The sequence below is a fragment of the Panicum hallii genome, chromosome 5 (assembly GCF_002211085.1).
Source record: "Panicum hallii strain FIL2 chromosome 5, PHallii_v3.1, whole genome shotgun sequence".
Classification (NCBI taxonomy): domain Eukaryota; kingdom Viridiplantae; phylum Streptophyta; class Magnoliopsida; order Poales; family Poaceae; genus Panicum; species Panicum hallii.
This window is the reverse complement of record NC_038046.1, coordinates 6,273,275-6,296,025: the sequence shown is the minus strand read 5'-3', so window position 1 is coordinate 6,296,025 and position 22,751 is coordinate 6,273,275. Positions and strand designations below refer to the sequence as shown.

Here is a 22,751-nt window from a genome sequence, read left to right as displayed (position 1 = left end):
CGGTGGCGGAGGCTTGGACGCGAACGCGATTGTTTTTTTTTTTTTGCTTAAACGCTTGGTCGCGATTGTGCTCGGCAGAGCAGACGAGGAGAGGCGTGCGCGAGCGCGAGCACAAGATCGGTCAAACATGTGTTTGAAGTTTGAACCGAGCTAGCGTAGTCGTCAGGGCTTTGCGAACTCCAGGAATATGCAGGGAGTTGGGCACACTTCCGTCATTGCAATCTCGGGTAGTTCAGAGTTCACATGACTTCAACCTTGTTATTACATAGCCACGGTATAACATGTACATAAGTGGGGGAAATAAAGTCTAGAATTCTAAGACATTGTGTGTTTGGGAACAAGTTGCGACACTCTCAATAAGTTATGTCTATTTAGTAACAAAATGTGTGAAACTAGAGTATAGCGGGATCATCATCATCATCATTGCCATCATCTAAGACCAGATCCTGAGAATCCGGTTTCTTGTTGCCAACGGGTTCCTGAGAATCTGGTATCCTGCTGCCAATGAGCTCCTGCAGCTCAAGCTCACTGGGAAACCTCTGCTCAGACAGTTTTGAGAAAACCTGAAAATTGGAGCAAAACGCTAGCATAAGCATGGCATATCCAAATCGGCTGCATAAGAAAATCAGTTTCGGAAAAGGAAAAATTATGAACCGCTCCAACTATGAGAAGCAGAGCAAGGTTATAGTTCCATTTAAAAGAACCAAGTCTATGACTGCACATCATATACTTGTATGAATGGTCCAGGTGGACCGCATAAGAAAAATAAACTTCCTTAATAAGCTTGCAGTTTTATATGAAGGGAAAACATGGTTGCAGGCCATTGCATTCACTTGTGTCATTTTAGAACAGGCTAACATGTATCTGCTATTACTGATCCAACGTATTCCAATCTCATCTAAACAATTGACCCTAGTTCTTTGTTTGTTATATTTACAGTACCGATTCCAATCTCATGTTGACAACTACTACAGTACTAGACAAAACATAAGTGCAACTATAGCAGACTTCAGTAATGATGACATAGTAAAATTTGGACAGATTAGTACTTTGACTTGAAGAGAGTCTTGGCACAGATGTGGATACAAACCAACGTAACACACATGCTCTTTTTTTGTCTAAAGTAATTCGACTTTTTTTTCCAAAGTTTTGCTAGCAACAACTGATAACTGTGCCACAATGTTACCAAACCTCTGCATTTTAATGCAGGGATTCAGCAAGATAGTCTAGTTTAACTCAGGTCTTACTTTAACATTGAAGGTTCGAGAATGTTACCAACTTCTATCAAAAGGAAATAAGATATCTCAAAATGCTTTACGAGACAATATAACGTTGCAAATAACATGAAAATAATGCTGAATAACAGTCCATCCAAGTTAGGTGTATCCATAGGGAACCTACCAGCTGCCCATTGCAATAAACTTCAAAGGCACCAGAGCTCTGTAGAAATGACTGAGCGAAATTGCCAAACAGCCAGATTGATGCCATGGTTCCAAATCTATTAGCACGCAATGAGTAGTACCATGGAGGCGGAACCATTCCAAATCTAGGGAAGATCTGATCACCAGCCATTAATGTTGCCATGGCTCCAACTTGAAGAAGAGGAACAGCTTTGCTGAGTGCACGTTTGGGGAATGGTGGAGGATAATTTTCCAACACAACATGAATCCCAGGAAATGAGGTTTCCAGCATCCGCTTCATGGTCATTGCAGTCCCCCTACACAATTTGACTTGAAATCAGCAACCTACCTTATACAATCAATCCATAGGAGGGGTAACTAAGCAAGGGCAAGAAAATTTAGTCATTCATTCAAGAACAAAGCATGGTGGCTTTTCTTTTTTTTTGGAAGAAAGAGCATGATAAAGAGTAAAGAAAATAATAGAAACATAACTGCAAATATCATAACATCACATTCTAGTAGACTTCTATTAAAGCATGTGGATAAAGAGGTTTTGCACCCAACATATGTACACCTGTTTATAATACCGAAGTAAGGTTCAATGTTCTTTCCAAGGGATGGCATGAGAAGATACATTCAGCACACATATTGTACCTTTTTATTAGATTTTCTCTTAGCTACATGCAGATCACAATTAGGGCATGGAACGAAGAAATTAATGGTATACAAATGCAAGTCCGATTACCTTTTTCTAACAGAAGTACAGAACAGTATGCACCATCAAGGCCAAAAGCCCCAATAAGTCCATAAAAATGTTATAATTCTTGTCAATTTTTTTAGTGTTTCTGGATCAAGTAGTTGTGCACTGCATTTACTGTTTTACCTGGCTCCCATATAATTCAACAGTGCAGTTGGATGCAAATAAGATCAGGAACAAGAGTTAGACCTAAGAAGTATTCCATTCCCTGAGAGTAGTTCATGCTTATGGACTTCTAGAGAAATTTCGTAGACATAATATGTCTGATGTCCACAACAGGTTGAAGAGCACAACAGGTATGAGAGTGAGATGAATGCATGTAAATCAGTAGCCTGGCTAGCCGGTATCAGCTGGGAAGCATATCTAACACAGCCATCAGCTACTGTTATATTGTCTTAAAAGAATACAGCCAAAGGTAAGACAGGAATAGAACTTGTGACACAATACCAATTTTCAGCTCTCTTTGAAGACCTAATACTAATTCCAGTTCTCTTTGAAGACCTATTTAAGAAATTTTGGCATGCCCACCAGGCGTAGTGATCTTAGCCCTGCCAAGCTCATTCCCGAGATGATGATGCCTTTGAGACCTGAGATCAACACATCGCTCCAACAAAGACAAGCTTAATTGTCATGTGTTTGACTTGGGGAATTGCACAATAAAATTCCCAGATGGAATTTAACGGGTATAGTGGTCTGAAGAACTATATTTCAGTATGGTCAACGGCGTTAAGCATGCCTGCATACTTATACGACCTTCCAGCCTAGTAAATCAACCAAAATATCAAGGATTTGACCTCCCACTCAGTAACTACTACCATGTACCATCACCATCCATTTCCCCAACCCCATGCCAATTCAGCAACTCAACAGTAACAAGATGTGCATGTAATTACCTGTACGAGCAGGAGGCGCAAAACTTCAAGTCGACGGTGGTGCCGGAGCCAGGTCCATCCACCTGCGGCTCCTGCGATGGGGTAAAAAGAGAGCCGGAACAACCACATGAGTCGCGCCAGTTCACATCATCAGATCGGGAACCGAATCACCGAATCAGGTGGCGGACCGATACTGACCGCCTGCGCAGAAGCGTCGGCGGCGGAGGGGTCGCCGGGCTGGACGGCGTCGGGGCCCGGGCGCGACTGGTGGTCGGGCTGCGGGGCCGCCGGCGGCAGCGGCGCGAAGAGGGTAACGACGTCGGAGCAGAAGAGGAGGATGGGGAGGCCCATGAGCACGAGCTGGACGCGGTCCATCGCGGCTGCGCTGCTGCCCTGCTGCTCCTCTCCCCGGGGGAAGAAGAGGAAGAGAACTGACGAACGGGAACGAACGGACTTGGCGACGAGCCGACGACCACAGGAAGCTAGGAATTTTGACGCGGCGGGCCGGGCTAGAACGGTCGAGGCTTCGGCCCAGAGAGGAGGAGAGACGGAGGCCTGAGTCGTCTATCCAGTCTTGGCCCAGTGGTTAGTTAGTAGTCACCTCGGGTCGGCCTAACTTGATGGCCCGGCCCAAAAGGAAAATCAGACAACGACCCGCAAGCGGCCTAACTTGCACAAAGTGATGGAGCCCTTTAAAAAAGGCAATCTAGTACCCTGAAAAAAAAGGTAAAGTGTAAAAAAAAATGTAAGGTGAGCAATCTCAGGACTTGACTTTGCTCAGCAGTCAGCAGAGCCGAGCCGCACCGATCGTCACTGTAACTTTCACGACGTTACAGCGACCCGGATTCTTAGCACGGACAGCGACACCACGGCCCAGACGCGATCGACAAGCGTAGGTACGTACTCCGTTCACACGGGCTGGCAGCATTGTCTGCTGCTACTACGTCCTCCCATGGGCCACACGCGCAGGCAGCACCGGCCGTTACGTACCACTACGCAGCGCCTTCGACAACCTCGTGACAGAGCGCCGCGCTCTGCAGAGGCACCAACCCAATCATTCTAGCCCGGCGGCTTCAATGGCCGCGCGCGCGCCCCACCCTTGGGTACGCGGCATCGCACGCAAGTGCACGGCATTGATCGTCTCCGCGTGCCAAGAATCGGCCGTAGGCCGTAGCCCAGTACTGCCGTGTAGTGTGAGGCGCACCCTGCCGGGCACGGAGGGCAGGAACAGTGCCCCGGTTCACGATCGCGCACATGGCCGGCTCCTTGTTCCGGTGGACGACCGAACGGTAGATTTGATGCGCGCCCTCCGGTCCCTCTCCTATTACCTGCCGTTTCTTCACTTGATTGAGCTGCAACTGCAACGGCACCCGGCATGAACCTTTGGTCTGACATGATAGAATGGCACGGCGGAGGATGCGAGTTCCCTGCCACGTTGCGTCCGAGAGGGCCGGCCAATGATTAAAGAGGAGAGGGTCTTGGACTCTTGGTAGAGGTTAGCTAGTGAAGGAGTAGATTAGTAGGCGAACAGGGTTGCGTTGCAGCCTGCGTGCATGATGGCATCCAAGGGAAAAAGGGAGCACAAAGTGGAGCCCCGGCCAGAGGCAACAGCAGCTAGCCTGCTGCTTTTAAGCAAAGGTTGGTACAGGCCAGATACAGATAGGACGGACGGACCTTCCTCTCGCCGAGATCCAATTTCCATCGCGAGCTACGTACGAGCCTGCTTACGACCGGTTGGTTACTGGTCAGTTGGCCGTCACCTGCTGACCTGCCGCTCCCGGGAACTGATCAGAAATTCAGAATCAGATGACCACACACCTCCAGTACCGATCCTGCTGCCACCTGCCTAGCCTGCCCGGCTGCCCCCCTGCTGACTGCTGTACACACAGGCAAGGCAAGGCGCAGCAGCAGCAGCCTTGGCGTCTTGACTTCTTTCTCCCCGATAGAGATGTGAGTGCTGCTGCTGCCTCCGGCGTCGAGGCTTGGGTCCTGGTCCTGGCCTGGCGGTGCCGTGTTCATACAAGGCCAGCACCCAGACGCCGCAGACGCGCAGAATCTGCCTACGGATGCAGCCGATCCTGCTTTTGAATTCCACCCACCCGGGTGAGCGACGGCGACGCCTCCACGCTGCTTTCGAGGATCTCGCTGTGTGCCCCCGCGGCCAAGATAGCCATGGCAGCCACACAGCTTTGCCCCTTTGCTCTTGCAGTGCTTTCTTTTTCTTTACCGAGAGAGGAGTTGGCATCGAAGCGTGGCCTGCTTTCGTCGAGCCGTCGCTCTCGCCCCCTGGCGTCGGGAACGTGGCTGGTTTGGCCGGAGTCGGAGCTCGCCTTCTCCTTCTCCTTCTCCTTCTCCTCTCCCTCTCCCTGCGCAGTGCAGCTGCGTGCTTCGGTACTCCCTGGTCTGTTTTGCAGCTGAGGGAAGGTGTTTAGATGTATTGTACTGCAACACACGTGAAACTCTCTTAATTAGCACTGTACTAGGAAACAAAATCGCAAAAACACACCTTGTCTTTTTGTTGCTCGTCACGATGCATTGAAATTTGGCGCGAGGCCTTACAGTTTACCCGGGGAAGAAGCTTCTACTGGTGGTTGGAAAAGGTCCATGGATTTGTTGGGATTTTGGCATTTCCAACAAAGGAGTCTGAATCTACAGCATAGGATAGCATAAACTAATCCTCTCGTCCAGGGGTTGAGTCAAGCGGTAGATAAGCTAGAGAGTAAGCCAAAGTTTTGGCGTACAAGTCGCACACGCCATTTCGATCACAAAAATTGGGTGCCTTCTTCCGTGACTAAGTGGCATGAAAAATACGACTTTTGGTATTTTCTGAAAGGATGGTGGCATGAGTGGATTTTTTTTTTATCTTGCAGTGTCCATTTGAATAAGACCACCTGGATAGGGTAGTTTCTGCGAGACAACGTCCGCAGACATCAATCAGGTCTTTAAGCAAGCACCACGCATTATTGATCTAAATTACATGGGGATGGAGAGATAGGAGAGCACATATGATTCTTTCTTCTCTAAAATAATGCCCAATTTAACTTTTGATGAAACGTCAGTTTAAAATACAGTACACCAACTATAAAAATTATAATCAATGTATTCTCAAGTAACTATCAAGGAGGTTTATTTTATTTTATTTTACAAGTTCAAAAAAATAATAAGAAAAAAAGGGTAGCGCCATTTCCCTCTTTGCTATCGCCACGCCCGCGCCGTCCGAGCCCCGGAGCGCAGCCAAACTCCCCTCCACCAGGGCACCACCCAAAGCGCACCCACAAAACCACACAGGGCCCACATGGCAGTGACCCTCCGCGCACACGCCGAGATGCCACGTGAGAATGTTCCCCTCCGGCCTCCCCCGTCCCGCCCCCCTCGGCCTAAAAGCTGCCGCCGGCTCCGCGTCCCCAGCGCTCCGTCCCCAGCGCCTTGTCCATACCGTTAGCCCGCACAGTTACTGCTCTCTACTCTCTTCCTCTACTCCCCCCCTCTGCCTCCCCTCTCTCTCTCCGCAGGCCGTATCCTTCCTTGCTCCTCTCCCCCACCACCCCAGCGCCCCAATGCCGCTCAAACCCTAGCCTCCCGCCTCCTGATCTCGCGCGGCCATGGGGAACTGCTGCCGCTCGCCGGCCGCCGTCGCGCGGGAGGACGTCAGCTCCTCGCACTTCCCCGCATCCAACAACGCGAAGAAGAAGCCGCACCAGCCACGGAACGGCGCCGCCGGGGGAGGCGGAGGGCAGAAGCGGCTCGCGGTGCTGGGCGAGGAGGGCTGCGAGGTCACCGGGATCGACGACAAGTACGTCCTGGACCGGGAGCTCGGGCGCGGGGAGTTCGGGGTCACGTACCTGTGCATGGATCGGGACACCAAGGAGCTGCTCGCCTGCAAGTCCATCTCCAAGCGGAAGCTGCGGACGGCCGTCGACGTCGAGGACGTGCGCCGGGAGGTCGCCATCATGCGCCACCTGCCCAAGAGCCCCAGCATCGTGTCCCTGCGGGAGGCGTGCGAGGACGAGGGCGCCGTTCACCTCGTCATGGAGCTCTGCGAGGGCGGCGAGCTCTTCGACCGTATCGTCGCGCGGGGGCACTACACGGAGCGCGCCGCAGCCAACGTCACCCGCACCATCGTCGAGGTCGTGCAGCTCTGCCACCGCCACGGCGTGATCCACCGCGACCTCAAGCCCGAGAACTTCCTCTTCGCGAACAAGAAGGAGAACTCGCCGCTCAAGGCCATCGACTTCGGCCTCTCCATTTTCTTCAAGCCTGGTGAGTCACCCCAACCAAGATCCTTTCCCGATTTGGGAGAATTTTTCGTGCGCGCGCCCGGGATTTGTGATTTTAGTGGGGGTGTTCGGGGAGAACTGGGCAGCGGAGTTCAGTGTAGCAAAATGCAGTTTCTAAGCTGGAATTCAGGAAACATGTGATTAGTTAGCTGTGTAATGCGAAACAGTTCTTTCATTGGCATCTCTGGATTAGCAGCAGCAATTTGAGCAGGGTAGTGAATGCAACTGTAGTTGTGAATAGCCTCGAAAGTAAAACTTTTGAAGGCAGATTTGAGAATCGAGAGTGGTCCAGTACTCCAGGGGATACTGTTAACAGCTCCTTTTATCAGGATATGTTGAAGGTGCTGATGATATATTACAGAACATTAGTTCAATCGTGCCCTTTCTTCCCTTTACAGAACATTTTGGTTTGTTGAAGAATGAACATATTGCTGTGGGCTCAGTGGTTGCCTGGTTGGTCCTGGTTGGTATGTCAAGGCTTTAGGATGGTTGTAGTGTGGTCCACCATTTTGGGGATTATGATGACCAACTAGTGGTGCCTTTGTTGTGAAATTTAGTTATTACTATCGTGTTCATTTTACCAAAACACTCTTTCTCCAATGTGCATGTGAGCACTTAGTAAATATATTTTAGGAGTGGATGTGCTGTACATTCTTACACTTTCAGGATAATAATTCATAACGCAGTTAGCAGTATTTAATATCAATGGAAATTTCCGAATACAGTTGCAATGGTTATTTTGCTATTGTTACTATCTAGGTTTGCAGCTAAACCTCCATTTCCTACACACCAGGAACTGTCTACTCCGACTTAACTGACTCATTCGAGTAGTCAGCTCTTGGAACAGATTTATCTCTTACTACACACACTTTGTTTTAAGGAAAAACCACTGAAAGATCACCTCTTCAGGTTATGTATCATTAAAAGAGGTTGGTACACTCTAATACCATCTAAAGTTATATCAGTTCATCTTGTTCCACTCCTGTCAAGTTTCAATTTAGGTCTAGATGCTGTTAACACTGACAATTTTGCCCTTCCCTGCGGTCCTTTCCCATGAGCTCTTTCCCTTCTCTCTTAACCTGATATTTCTTCCCCATTTCGACCGATATTCCAGCTCCAGTCCCCTCTTTCATGCAATGATCTTCACTGCTCCACCTCCCCCCTCTGCTGTGATATTAGCTTGCTTTCTATACATTATTCAACAGAATTGTCATGATGCCATTTCCACTTGCTTCTTTTTTATGTGCTCTGTTCCCTATGGAACATCTCTAAGTTACTGTAAAAAGTATTACCCATCCCCACACAGTAGAGGCTACTGGAAATTATGCATTTGTTTCTACTTTCTACCTATCCGTGGAACGTTTGTACATCTTGGAACTATTCGGTGAGTACTTCATGAAAGTTGAGGATCTCAACATGCCACCATTGATTATGATTTTTGTGCCTAATCACTGACTAAGCTTTAAGATAAAGTGTTTCTTTTATCTCTTATTGAAAAGGCGATAGAGTGTATGCATTTAAACCTCATTACTGGTATAGCCCTCCTTTGGGATGTCGCTAATTACGGTGTTGCTGATTTTACAAACTTGCTGTACACGCATGTCTACCATACAACCAAACTCTAGTTTATCTTGTCTTACCTTATCTTATTGTTTTACTTTTTTAGGTGAAAAGTTCTCAGAAATTGTGGGAAGCCCCTATTACATGGCTCCCGAAGTATTGAAGAGAAACTATGGGCCAGAGATAGACATATGGAGTGCGGGAGTTATCTTGTATATTTTATTATGTGGAGTTCCTCCATTTTGGGCTGGTAATTTCTTTGTTGAACTAGTAATTTTCTTATATTTACTCTCTGTCACAACCCTGACCTTGAAAAATTGCAGAGACTGAACAAGGGGTGGCACAGGCCATACTTCGTGGAAATATTGACTTTAAGCGCGAACCCTGGCCTAATGTTTCAGACAATGCAAAAGATCTAGTTCGACACATGTTGGAGCCTGATCCAAAGCTCAGGTTAACTGCAAAGCAGGTTCTTGGTATGTCCATACTAAAGAAAGCAGGCCCTAATATGCTACTTCTATATTTCCAATATGACTTGAAATGGTCAGGTTCATCAGTCTTTAATCAGTGAAGCATAAAGCTTTCACTACTTTTCTTTTTTGTGGTTCCTTCCAACAGTGTAACACTGTGATAGTGTCCAGTTTGACTTGACATCATTTCCATTGCTGAGGTGGTAGCTAGGCTTAGGTTATCTTTATGTCCGGCTGTTCTGCAGGATCTGATTGAAATGTTTGCAGCATTAACTTTGAAACAGTAGTATTCTATTCAACGTTTTCCCCGAAAAGAAAGAGGTATTCCAATTCAATAGCATGCCAAGTTATGTAAAAGAATGAACTATGCTTAGAACATGGTAAATTAGCTTCAACCTTTTTCTGTTTATCAGACAGTTTATGACATATTGAACATTTAATATGTTAGACTTGGGCCAAATTTAGTCATGGTGTGCACTGTCGTTGCTTTGGCTTTTTATGAATATTAGTGCTAAAAGCCTAAAACCTAAGAAATGTTTGGATCAAAAGGGAGGTGCTCTTTACAGCTTGATGTTTATATGGAACTATCTTTTTGAGTAGGACAATATCTGTAGCACAAATCATGTTTTTTTAACAATTTTTCTAGACCCTTTTTAATCTGTTTTCCTGCCGTAAATATGCTGTTACGGTATAAATACTTTTTTAGCCTTATTTTGTCATTTTTCTTTGAGGAACCTTGACATTGTTTTCTTTTTTTAAAAAAAATAACAGAACATCCTTGGCTTCAAAATGCAAAGAAGGCTCCTAATGTTCCTCTTGGTGATATTGTGAAGTCGAGGCTCAAACAATTTTCTAGGATGAATCGATTCAAAAGAAGGGCTCTAAGGGTCTGTATCTTGCTCACTTAGCCTTTTCATCCTAGTGGAAGTTCAATTCTTTCTTATCTCAACCATAGGAATGAAAAATTGACTGACAAGATCTGGTTTATGTATTTCACCAGGTCATTGCTGATCATTTGTCTGCTGAGGAAGTTGAAGACATAAAGGAGATGTTCAAGACTATGGACACTGACAATGATGGGATTGTATCTTATGAAGAACTAAAGACCGGAATAGCAAAACTTGGTTCTCATCTTGCGGAATCAGAAGTGCAGATGCTCATTGAAGCTGTAAGTATTTCAAAGAATCCTCCTCCCATCTTCATAGAAACAATCAAGATTAGAATTCTGTATTTCCATGGAAGAATCTTTAGGTGGTGAACAAACTAAATGTTAATAAAAATGGTATAAGAAATATGTATACCCTGAAGAACTACAGACATGATAGGTAATTTCACAGAAAGACATATTGAACCAACTTCATAATCTTTATAGTATCAAATATCCATCTGACCCGAGCATACCCTAGTGAGGTCAAATAGACCGTTTGAACTAGTTCAGCTAGTAATGCCAGTGCCAACGTATAGGAACTAGTTGACTGCTTATTGCAGGGTTCAGGCAAGTTGGGACGATTCTGTCAAACAGCTATTTTCTGAGATGAATGTCCTTGTCTCAAACCAATGTGTTTTGCTCGTGTAGTTAAAAGAAGTTATTGCACACTCATTGGTAGTTGAATTGAGAAGTTGAGAGTGTCACCTTACTCGTTATATACTTTTGGCTCCAATACCTCCTTGAACGCCATCTGCAAAGGTTCTTTTTGTGGGAGTTGATTTATGAGTTCTCTGGTGCATTCAGTTCGATAATAGATCCAAATGATTTGTGATATCACGTGAGGATCTTTGGCTTGTCTTGGTTTGATAGTTGTATTGATGTAGCTTGGTCGTTATGTGACAGGAACAAGGTAGCAAGAGGAGGGTAGATTATTGAATTGTGACTTGTTGAATTGTACACTCTGCACTTCTTCTGTTGAGTTGTATACACTGCACATCTTTGACAACTGTTGTTGCATTCAGGTGGATACAAATGGTAGGGGGGCACTAGATTATGGAGAATTTTTGGCTGTCTCTCTTCATTTGCAAAGGATGGCAAATGACGAGCACCTTCGGCGGGCTTTCCTATTTTTTGACAAGGATGGCAATGGCTTCATTGAGCCTGAGGAGCTTCGAGAGGCTCTAGTGGATGATGGAGCAGCTGATAGCATGGAAGTGGTGAATGACATATTGCACGAAGTTGACACTGATAAGGTCATTATAGTATTATACTCTCATATCTGATACTACCATATTTTGGTTCTCCCTTCATCTGAATGAGTATCCTCTCTAATTACATATGCAGGATGGCAAGATTAGCTATGACGAATTCGTAGCAATGATGAAGACTGGTACAGATTGGAGAAAGGCGTCCCGGCACTACTCAAGAGGAAGATTTAACAGCCTTAGCATGAAGCTTATAAAGGATGGTTCGGTAAAATTGGGTGTTGAGTGAAAACTGCGACCAGCATCCATATATGTGTGCATGTAGTTAGGCCCTTGGCCGCCCCCACTAAGCAGCAGATCTTTGGCCCTCCTTTTTTCCCATGATCATCTTGCGTGAAAATTTAGATAGGTGAACCCTCCTGATTGGCTTACCTGTGTAATTAGCCCTCCCGGTTTCGCTGACGAGCACCGAGCCCGAATGTTGTACCAAATGCTGTGCGCCTGCTTTCTCCAGTTTGATCCCGTGGCACCTGATGCCGAGTGTTGTACAACACAATGTTTTACAGTCTTGAAATGCAGTTTGTTGACCTAGCGTCATGGCAGTGGCAAAGTTCACTTTTATGTGCTGCTTGCATCGGCAAATGCCGAATGTGCGAGTGAGTGGCGGCCTACCCGCAATGTGATGCCGAAATGTAAGTAAGATATGATGCAATTCGATGTTCACCTAGTACGCTGGGCGGGTGCAGAACGCAGACAATATCGGATGCCGCTCTATTTGCCAAGCAAATTGCTCTGACCCTGATGCTCTCGTGACCGAGAAGCCGGTGACCGATGGCCGCCGGCATTCAGACACGTGAACGAATTCCGCCTCAGGGTAATGCTTCATCACTGGTGCACCATGCTGGAGTGCACAAACCCCTGGCCGCACCAGCCGTGGAGCATAATTTGGTAAGGCCAATGTGGCCGAATTCCGGGCGGGAAGCATACGGCTCCATTTGACAGGCATCTGCACTTCTGCAGGCCAGGGGAAAACCCCTTTCTGAAAGAAAAAAAAAAACTCCGTCCTTCACCCATGGCCGGACAAATCCGTGTGCGCTCAATGCTTTTCCACCACGGCACAACATCCATGTGCCGTTCGTTGTTCGCTGCGCCCAACTAAACCGGACCCGAGCTGCCGTGCCGTGCCACGCCGCTGCAGAGCGGCAGCAAGCAGGCTGTGGGATGTGGCTGCCTACTCGAACCGCACCGTACCAACTATCGTGGAACATCTGCGCCAGCACGAGTAGTAGTATCATCAACTTATCTGCTACCGCCGCCGTCAAAAAGCGGCCGCGACCTGTGTTACGAAGGTGGGAGGTTGTACGAGCAGGCCGGCGCGCACGGCCTCGGAGTGGCACGGTCAGCCATGTAAAAGTTGACTCGGGGTGAAGTCATCACTCGCCACTGGCGCTACTACCTCATCCACCACACGCTCTCCTCCACCCGACCACCCGTCAGCACAGCGCCCGCAGACAGCGCGTCGTGCGGCAGCGGCGCGGGCCTCCCCTGCCGCGCGCGCCGGCCGACGTCAAATCGCAGAGGAGGGGGGAAAGCGCGAGGCCGCAGCCGCAACGTGCGCCGGGAGCGCGAGCTAGAGCTGGCGCCTAGCGGCGACGCAGCTGGCGCTGGCGCTGGCAGCGACCGGCCCACTGGCCCGCGGTGCCTGTCCGGCCGCCTGTGCGTGCGTGCGGCGCGCCGCCAGAACGCGCCCCTAATTCCCCAAAGGCAAAGGAATTGCCCAGCGGCCAGTGGGCTTGGCTAGTGGACGCGCGCGCGCTTCGTCCGCGGGTTGTCGGCAGCCAATCGTGCACATTCCGTTCCCACGGGGGCTCCGCGGCGGCGCGCGTTGCGGCGCTGCGCCTATTGGCTGGCTCATACTCGCTGCCGCCGCCGCTGGTGCCGCGCCGCCATTGGCTCCGCTGCATATGCCACCGGCGGACGCGGCTTTCTCTCTCGCGAGCGGCCAGGCCACGCGGCGCGTCGCCGTCCGGTGCGCCCCGCTTTGCCGCGGACGCTACTATATCTTACGCATTGCGGCTGCCTGCCACGAATATATAAGATGCATTTGCGGATGCGACGGTACATGAATGGGGTAGGGACCGGAGGAGCCTGCTACCAATCAATCCGGTCGTCGTCAGAGGCCCCCGGTTGAATCAATGCGGGCATGCGGCTGCTGTCATCTTTGCCGACAGGTTAACAGCGGCGCCGGTGGCTCCGGCCCGCACGGCGCCATGTGGCGGCCGACCGGTGATGCCTATCGGCGAGGCAGTTACGCCCATTGTCGAAACGTGACGGGTCGGGGCATGGCTGCGTTAAGTTCGACCCCCGGTCGCGTTGAGCGAGTTCAATGCACTGATCGTCCCGGCCCCGGTCGGATCCGTGCCAATCTCCCGGGGAATTGTCGCACGAGGAGCTACGCACGGCTGCCCATGCCGGAACAGGACGCCATGCTTCAGTCGCGCTGCTCTCGGCCGGGCAGCGACACGCAGCATGCCACGCCGCTGGCGCAAAACCGAGATCACCATCGCGTGTCACGGGGTCGAAGAGTGCTCGATCATGCACGATGGATACGCTCAGGATTTTCTCTTCGCGCCCGGAACAGCTTCCATCTCCTCCGATCGGGGCAAGCTCGTCAGGCTGCCGACGGCCTGTTTTGTCTGATACTAGCAAATAGCTTTGCGATTGCGGCGGACCGACGGTATATAGGAATCAGGGCTATGAAGTAGACCGGACAGCTCGGCCGCATCAGCACACAAATCCGAAATACTGCATGGGACCGCGACAAAAACCCTGACGGGTCACATCCACGTGTCGCCACGGCGCCGCTCCTGCCTCTCCACTCCGGCTCTCCCGCTGCCGCTGGCGGCTTCTGTCAACCTGTCGTCTCGGTCGCGCTACACCTATCCCCAAGCTTCGTCCGTCGTCCTCAGACAAAGCCTACAGCGCATTGCGGCGACCGGCCGGCCGGCCGGCCGCCATTAACTCCGTCGGCGCTTGGCCCTTTGATTGCTCTCCGTAGCTCTGTACAGTTCCTATGTGCCATGTGGAGAATTGGAGATGGTGTCGCCGTCAGTTAGGAGGCTCCGTGTCTCCTAATTAAGCAACTCCATAACATCCATTAATGTAACCGTCACTCGGCCCATGCGGCGAGCAGGCAAGGGGATCACGACGACGACCGAAGGCAACACGATAAGATCACAAGAATACCAGAATGGGGCAGTATGTGCGGAATGCGATCGCTTCCGATCAATTTGGGAAGGATGGATATGCATGCCGCGGCAAACCAGGCACTAATTGGAAAGGATGGATACACTCCACCCGGTCGAAATGGTAATACGTGTGTATGCGTGGCCCACAAACATTAAATACTCCTTCTATTGTGAAATATAAAGTATTGAATGGTTTAAAATTTATAATCTAATATAAAGTATTTTATAATTTTTGATAAATATTAAAGAAAATTATTTAATTTTCCTTAGCTCTTAGTTGCATATCTTTTCTATTCTTTCCTCCTTGCTTAATCTTAGAAACAACTTTAATTATGGCTAGGAAATAAAGAGCTCTCGAAGGGTACATGCGCATTTTGTTCTCTCTCTTAATCTTTTTTTAATTACACGGTACAACTCAGATACTCATAACGCACGAACACTCACCCTGATGAATACACGTACGCAAACCCTTACCTCTATGAGCATCTTCGAACACTGAGGCTCTTGTGACCACTACACTACATGCCTTTTGCTTGTTCTCTCCTTTAATCAGTCTTAGAATTGCTAGAATATCTTATATCTTATATTACAGGAGGGAGGGAGTATGGTATATGTATGACGTATTAGAATAATTGATTTAAAAATTAAAGGATAAAAGAAATAGATGACATGCTGAGAAATAATAGTTATGTGTGGTGGCATGCAAGGACGGTGGAGTTGTGATTTTAGGATTCCATGAAACGATTTTGGGACAAACATGAGCGCCACTTCACAAATTTTTGGCTCAATTATCCTTCTACGGACAGACTCGATGTATATGTACTTTACATAGTAAATTGCAATTTTTTTTAAGCCACCACCGTCTTGGACATATGAAGACAATACATTAGAGGAGCATGCTAGCTGCAGGCAATCAAGGTGTCCGAATCACGCGGCAGGATGTAGAGATACGCGCTCAGAAGCAGCACGTACATACACGCGCTCGCCGTGGAAGCCTCGATCGGGCCGGTGGAGAGACCGTACCCGAGTCCAGCTGCGCCCCACAGTGGTCGGTCCGCATCAGCCGCAGCGGATCCGGACCGAAATCCGCACAAAAAACACGTTTCCACCTTTTCGGTCGCTGCGGTGCCCAGCTGTGCACCTCGCGCCCCCGCCGCGGCCACGGCCAACCAACCGGTCGACCAGACCAGGTGAGGTGAGGGCAGCGAATTGTCAGCCCGGCCAGAACAGAAAACAAATTAAGCAAACCAAAGCAGAACAGCCAGATAAGTTTTTCGCTTCTCCCTCCCCCTCCCCCCTTTATTCTCTCTCATCTCCCCCACTCTCTATCTGGCATTTCATTTCGAAGATGTCTCTCTCTCCATATCCCGGCTATATATACCCCTCTCTTGGTGCTCGCTAAGCGATCGAAGCAGCAAGCCGCAGGCTCAGCTCGATCAGCTATAGAACTCATCAAGGTTTACCTGTCCCAGTACGTCCTCTGCAGCCCACCCTTTCTTGTGTTGTTCTAGCTCGATCGACCGTGTTCTTGTTGGCACAGCACGCGTCCATACCTCCACCCTCGCTACGCCACACACCCCACACGAGTGGTCGCCGGCATTCCCATGATCCCATCTCGTGCCCTGTCCCGTCTGATTTCCTCGCGTCGCGCGAGCTAACGGCCGGGATCGTCGTCGTCTAGACCGGTCCCCTCGTGTTTCCCCACTCCTGTTCCGCGCGCGCGCGCGCGTGGAACTAACACATATGCAGTCAGCTCGTTTCTCACTGTAGCTATATATCGGGCTGCCACTGTAGTACCCCCTCGATCGCTCTCGTCGTCGATCAGGCCGGGCCGACCGTTAATTTCTTCTCGTCGCTGTTGCTGCGCAGGCCGCGGCGTACGGAGATGGCGGACTGCATGCAGGAGTGGCCGGAGCCCGTCGTGCGCGTGCAGGCGCTCGCCGAGAGCGGCCTCTCCGCCATCCCGCGCTGCTACGTCAAGCAGCCGTGCGACCGCCCCGTGCCGCCGCCGCCGGCGGCGGAAGCACAGCTGGAGAAGGACCTCTCGGACGACGTCAGCATTCCGGTGGTCGACCTCGGCGAGCTGCTGGCGGACGGCGCCGCCGTCGGCCTCGGCAGCGCCGTCACGGAGGCCGTCGCGGCCGCCTGCCGGGAGTGGGGGTTCTTCCAGGTCGTCAACCACGGGGTGCGCCCCGAGCTGATGCGCGCGGCGCGGGAGGCCTGGCGCGGCTTCTTCCGCCGCTCGCTCGCGGAGAAGCAGCGCTACGCCAACTCGCCGCGCACGTACGAGGGCTACGGCAGCCGGCTCGGCGTCCAGAAGGGCGCCGTCCTGGACTGGGGCGATTACTTCTTCCTCCACCTCGCGCCGGAGGCCGCCAAGAGCCCGCCCAAGTTCTGGCCGGCCAACCCCGGCAACTGCAAGTATGCGTGCTCTGCATTATTTTCATACTCATTTTTCCAGATCCTAAGCAGCTGCTAGTTATAGCTCGCCCATGTGCATTTAGCTGCGATGTTGTCGTGCACATGCTGCGTTCATCTCTAGGGGCTAGGTAACACGAACCTCCCGTTTAGAACACATGAAATAATTTCTGGATTCAAGCAAGAGTTAAACCTAAATCGATATTTTTTCCTTAGGAAGAGCAGGTTTGATGAATTGAACCGTGCGACGTCTGAGATTAACTTTTTTCTTGTTTTTGAGCATGTTATATGGATCGAGTTGAACTCGGAATTTGGACGACCTTATAGTAATTCGTACGATTACGCGGATAATTAGTCCAAATTTTCAATCATCTGCTAGCAGATAGAATAATTCGTGATTGGGGCACGAGCACATAATTTATTATTTTTCTATAGATAGAGTATGCTTTTAAACCTAGTTATAATTGGCTTGTTACTGCTGACCTTTTTGTTTAATATTCACAATATGTTGTTTGCATATACTAATAAAAAGGAAGCATGTCGTGGAAGAAAAGGAAATCATCACTAGAAACAAAATAAAAATGATTTTGAATGAAACACCGTGAAAATCACACAACTATACTTAAAGAACTTTGCTAGCCTTCATAAAACATATATATGTACGTTGAATTGCATTTTGGCCATGTTTTACCACAGAACACAGTGCACTGATTGTTCTGAAAAATAAATATAACTGTCCCTGCCCATGCCGTGCTTCTCTCCGGCCATTGCAGCTCGACCGTTCCCTAGTCATTGCGTGGAGCCCAAAAATGTAGTAGATAACACTTGCTCCATTGAAAATAAGTGACACCACAGTGATGAGTCAGCACCCGAAATACAGCACGTGCATGAAACGAAAAGGTAGGTCGATGGTGCTTTCATGCAAAATGTCCAGAGCCACAGAGCGAATACAATTCCAAGCCTATAGTAGCCCTGCACGGACCGACGGTCGTGCTCATGCTAAAATCAGAAAGAAGGGTATCCCTGTCGTGGTAGACCGTGCGTGCTCCTCGTAGCTAGTCACTCCATGCATGCCAAACTGCCAATCATGTACCGATCGACCTCGATCACTGCAGTAAAAACAGGCCAGCGCCCAGCAGCACCAGCGTGTATGTTATTTGTACTGATGGATGCATATATATATATATATATTTATATATGTGCAGGGAGGTGTCGGAGGAGTACGGCCGGTCGGTGGTGCGGCTGTGCGAGCTGCTGATGCGGGTGCTGTCCGTGAGCCTGGGGCTGGAGGAGGCGCACCTCCAGCGGGCGTTCGGCGGGGCGGGGTGCGGCGCGACCCTGCGCGCCAACTACTACCCGCGGTGCCCGCAGCCGGACCTGACGCTGGGGCTCTCGGCGCACTCGGACCCGGGCGTCCTCACCGTGCTCCTCGCCGACGAGCACGTCCGCGGCCTGCAGGTCCGCCGCGGCGCCGGGGAGTGGGTCACCGTGCAGCCCGTCCGCGACGCCTTCATCGTCAACGTCGGCGACCAAGTCCAGGTAACTAACCGCGCGCGCCCCGCTATTACTGTCTGCTACAAGTAGATAGGATAGATACCTCCTAAGGGCGGTGCACGCACCTGCTGCACGTTGGCCTAATGATCGAGCTATCTCTACTTCTACTATAGCGTGCGCGCGCGTCGTCGTCCGGCTTCTAGAAATAATAGAGCTCAATAATAATGACACCCCTCTCGATCTAGTCGTGCATGTAGCTCCACCTAGAGGGGCAGTGCTAGTCGGCGACGAAGATCGTGATCGTGACCGTCACGAATACCTACCTGTTGCGTCGCACAAACGTGAAGCATTTGTCTTGTATCGGTTCTCGCGCGCGTGCTGCGCTCGTACACGTACCGCCGGCGCCGGTCACCCCGGCCGGTTGAAATTTAAGATCGAAATAAATATAATTAAAGAGTGAAACGATCCGATGGATCTTGGCTACACATATGTGTATGTCAGAACAGCACTCATTCTGCTCTAAAAAACCTTAAACTAATTCCTCCAGTAGTTGACTTCCAACAGATAGTATTAGATATGATGGGCTTCAACTCTTGCGGGCGGCCGGCCGGCCGGCGATCTTTCGCGCAGCCCCGACGCCATCATGCATGAGAACACATGCATGGGCGGTGATCTCTAGCGCAATCGTATAGGCTTGCCGTGCTGATGAAGCAGCGAGCTACCGTGGGCAGACACGCACGCATGTTACGGCGGCGACCGACGGATCGCGCCACCGGCCGAAAGCACATGCACCGGCGCAGCGCCAGTTCATCTATCGCCGGTCGTCCCGTGCACCGGCCGGTAGCCCCCTAGAGATATTTCCACTTGAATGCAGGGTCAGTTATCTAGTCCCTGCTCCACATGTACACATGTACTGTAACCGCGTAACAAACAAACTTCAACTCCAGACCAGATCAATCCTCTACTTCCAATTTGAATTATGCATGCTACTGTTTACGTGATAAAAATACTTCAACTTTCCTGTTGGGTTTCAATGTAAGCATGTTACTGTTCATATTATTATACAATTACTATTAAATCCGTTCATGTACAGATACTGAGCAACTCCCTGTACAAGAGCGTGGAGCACCGGGTGATCGTGAACGCCAGGGAGGAGCGCATCTCCCTCGCGCTCTTCTACAACCCCAAGGGCGACGTCCCCATCTCCCCGGCGCCGGAGCTGGCCGCGGCCGCGGGCGGCGGGCCGGCGGCGCCGCTCTACCCGCCGATGACCTTCGACGAGTACAGGCTCTACATCAGGAAGAAGGGCGCCAACGGCAAGGCGCAGATCGAGGCTCTCAAGGGCCAGGCATCGCCAGAAAATTAGCTAGGTCGACGACTGGCCAGCTTAATTAGCTAGTAGCGCTGCATGCTTCGATCCCAGTTACTAGTAATAATCAACGGCGTGTATGTATCCTAATCGTCGCAACTAGTATTAATTCGGAGCTTCTCTGCCCCGGCCCCGTGTGTATAATCTGATTGTAATAACGCATGTGTAAGACCGACCCGACCTACCATTGCTACCACGCTTACTATAATCGTATGCTTGCTGGCTGCTGCATCAGTAGCCGTACACTGTGTATGTGCATGTTGGTCAGCAAACTGAATCGAAGCATCAGGTTCCTCATTTACTCGATGGTGCAGTGGCCAGTTTTCTGTCACGTGCATTTGGACCTACTGGATCACGTAACACTGCTGTCGTCTGGGCAATATCGATGCATGCATATACACAAATGAAATGAAATAATATGCTTTTGCTGGCTGATCAACTCTATCCAGATCTTTTGATGAGCGGCTCAGGATTATATGCCTCGCGCACTGATCTGGAACGCACGTCATATCATGCCTAGCCCCTGCACTTGGAACATTTTATTTTATTGGCATATATTCCGATCCGTTTCAACTGCCATGCATGCACTTCGAGGTCATGCAGGGGCTCCTGACTGACTCCCTCTGTATAGCTAGCTAGCTAGGCTAGTACCGTGGTGGTAGTACATATCTTCACAGGAGTTGTTAGTTGCAGCACGTGTTCTCGACAATGGATCGGAGGAGGTATCGATGGGACGCATGCTGCTGACGCTGAGGTCCCGATCGATCAAAGTCAGAGGTGCCCACACATGGAGAATATGATGAGTATAGGAACGATGCCCGGCCGGTGACAGTGGAGACTGGAGAGGCTTTGATTTGGAGCTGAGCGCTGATGAGGTACGGACAACACACAGTGAGGTAGACCGTGGAAAGGCGCTAAAGTTGGGTTAGGCAACGAATCCACGTCGGCGCAGCAGCTCAAGAACGCACCGGCCGGCCGGCCGGCCGGCCAAAAGAGCATCCGCTTTCTACGGAATGCGCCTGCCGGCCTGTTATCCTTTCTCCCCTCCTACAGGCCGGCGGCCCTACTACTAACAATACCAGTAGTTGGCTCGAGCAGTCAGCCATCAGCGGCAATTCCACATGTGCGTCTATCCTGACTCGATCGAAAACCACTTGCACCGGGCAGACAGGCGACTGGCCACCTCCACGAGCTAGTAGCTCTCACAGTCTCGCTCAGTCTCACTACTGTCACCCATGCCCACAGCCAGCTCCATCAGTGAAGTGGGAATGAAATGTGCATGCCTCCAAACCAGATGCGTACGTGCTCAAGTGGGAAAATGCGTGGCTCGTCGTCATCGGGCCCCAAAACATCGTCGTTCGGGCACCCGCGCGGCCGGTCGACCAGCGCGCTCGCGGCTGCTAGAATCACGCTCGAGCGGCGTGGGTTGGATTTACGTGCGCCGCCCTGCACGTGGGCGGCGGCAGCAGCAGAAACACTCCTGTGTGTGACGTTGAGGCAAGGCAAGCGTTTGACCAAACCCCCACGCCGACCTCCCCGGCCGGTGCCGTGCGTCATCGCGCACGCCAGCGGGCCGGCGCCCGAGCGCACCGCACCGTGCGATAGATCGTGGCGCTTTCTTGTCACCATGATGTGGGCGATCATTAGTTTATCGGTGGTCAGCTCCTGAGGAAACTCTGTTTTCCGGCCGTCTGCCCAACGCACCGCAAATTCGGGGATGATTCGAAAATATTCTTGTCTCATAATTGCTCGTACCTTGTGGTAATAAAAAAAAGATGACAGGTCGGTTCGTTTCATCAGTTTTTCAACGGAGGAAAATATTATAGTTAGGTGCTATCTTCTCAACGTAGGACAAAAGAATATCTTTCTTTTTTTTAAGCACCGAAGTGCTGGCCATGTAGCAATTCATCATACAGGCACACATCACTCCTCCGTTGGATAATTCGTATTGCCTTTTGCAAGCATGGGGTTGGATTGCAATTGTTTTCTCAAAGCTTTTGGTTGGAATTGAAATTTAGTAACTCCAAATAATCATTTAGTTCCCTCCGTCAAAGACCAAAAAGGCCTTATTAGTTGATGACATTGTTAATCCAATTCGACCAATCATCGGTACTTATTGATTGGTCTCTGTCTCTCTGCTAGTGAATCTGATAGTTGTTATACTTCGTTTTAGTATGATCTGGACCCAAGTCTTTTTCGTTGAAGTTGAGGGAGATTTTAAATGTTGAGGAGTTTAGTTCCAATAGCCATTTCCTAAGAACTTAAACTATATGTATTTATTTCAATTTTACACGGGCCGTATTCACTTGATCAATGAACAGAGGCCATTCAACTTGCAGCTCATTCAAGATGAGTTGATCTCCAACGATTGAACTCCATGTTTGAAGAAGTTGCTTAGAGGGGAAAGCGGAAAAAAATCTTGAGAAGAAGAAAACAAAAGGAAATGGGACCTCTATTTGGAGATTACTATTGGTGGTGGAGAAGCCTCTATTATGCTTTGCTAAATAATATGGCAATAGAACTCTCTCTCTCTCTACGTGGCTTTTTCTTATTTCTTAGCTGAATCTTTCATGGGCTTACAGGCCCGTTTAGGTATATTATTAGGCCTATGGGCCATAATATCACAAGAGTTGTATCTCTCTCGTCCACGATGATATTCTTCTTTGCGCTCTTGTATTGGGGTAGCTAGGCATCACTCCAGATCATACAAACCACCTCTATCGCCTGAAGCTGCCGCTCCCCGCTAAGATGTT

At 49.8% G+C, this 22,751-nt stretch overlaps 3 protein-coding genes across 3 annotated transcripts; 2 read left to right on the top strand and 1 right to left on the bottom strand.

Moving 5' to 3' along the window:
- Window positions 1–197: 197 nt before the first annotated feature.
- On the bottom strand, window positions 198–3,495 carry LOC112895492 (selT-like protein). Its single transcript, XM_025963443.1, has 4 exons — window positions 3,228–3,495; window positions 3,051–3,121; window positions 1,402–1,717; window positions 198–563 (listed from the first exon to the last, which is right to left on the bottom strand). Exons 1-4 carry the CDS (start codon window positions 3,402–3,404, stop codon window positions 393–395), a joined length of 735 nt encoding a protein of 244 aa, XP_025819228.1. The 5' UTR covers window positions 3,405–3,495; the 3' UTR covers window positions 198–392.
- A 2,959-nt stretch (window positions 3,496–6,454) lies between these two features.
- LOC112894191 (calcium-dependent protein kinase 3) lies at window positions 6,455–12,079 on the top strand. Its single transcript, XM_025961820.1, has 7 exons — window positions 6,455–7,289; window positions 8,973–9,116; window positions 9,190–9,342; window positions 10,108–10,223; window positions 10,337–10,504; window positions 11,287–11,517; window positions 11,609–12,079. The coding sequence occupies exons 1-7, from the start codon at window positions 6,632–6,634 to the stop codon at window positions 11,756–11,758; spliced, it is 1,620 nt and encodes a 539-aa protein (XP_025817605.1). The 5' UTR covers window positions 6,455–6,631; the 3' UTR covers window positions 11,759–12,079.
- A 3,957-nt stretch (window positions 12,080–16,036) lies between these two features.
- Window positions 16,037–20,299, top strand: LOC112891789 (probable 2-oxoglutarate-dependent dioxygenase At3g111800). Its single transcript, XM_025958749.1, has 4 exons — window positions 16,037–16,188; window positions 16,587–17,138; window positions 18,341–18,674; window positions 19,723–20,299. Exons 2-4 carry the CDS (start codon window positions 16,603–16,605, stop codon window positions 19,993–19,995), a joined length of 1,143 nt encoding a protein of 380 aa, XP_025814534.1. The 5' UTR covers window positions 16,037–16,188; window positions 16,587–16,602; the 3' UTR covers window positions 19,996–20,299.
- The last annotated feature ends 2,452 nt before the right edge of the window (window positions 20,300–22,751 follow it).

Bases quoted from the DNA above. Each gene is read 5' to 3' on its own strand.
- LOC112891789 (XM_025958749.1), top strand. From the start codon at position 16,603: ATGGCGGACTGCATGCAGGAGTGGCCGGAGCCCGTCGTGCGCGTGCAG. The intron at 17,139-18,340 runs GTATGCGTGCTC...ATATATGTGCAG, and splicing joins GCCAACCCCGGCAACTGCAA to GGAGGTGTCGGAGGAGTACG. The intron at 18,675-19,722 runs GTAACTAACCGC...GTTCATGTACAG, and splicing joins ACGTCGGCGACCAAGTCCAG to ATACTGAGCAACTCCCTGTA.
- LOC112894191 (XM_025961820.1), top strand. From the start codon at position 6,632: ATGGGGAACTGCTGCCGCTCGCCGGCCGCCGTCGCGCGGGAGGACGTC. The intron at 9,117-9,189 runs GTAATTTCTTTG...GAAAAATTGCAG, and splicing joins AGTTCCTCCATTTTGGGCTG to AGACTGAACAAGGGGTGGCA. The intron at 9,343-10,107 runs GTATGTCCATAC...AAAAAATAACAG, and splicing joins AACTGCAAAGCAGGTTCTTG to AACATCCTTGGCTTCAAAAT.
- LOC112895492 (XM_025963443.1), bottom strand. From the start codon at position 3,404: ATGGACCGCGTCCAGCTCGTGCTCATGGGCCTCCCCATCCTCCTCTTC. The intron at 3,122-3,227 runs GTCAGTATCGGT...ACCCCATCGCAG, and splicing joins CCGACGCTTCTGCGCAGGCG to GAGCCGCAGGTGGATGGACC. The intron at 564-1,401 runs GTAGGTTCCCTA...TCCAATTTTCAG, and splicing joins TTTATTGCAATGGGCAGCTG to GTTTTCTCAAAACTGTCTGA.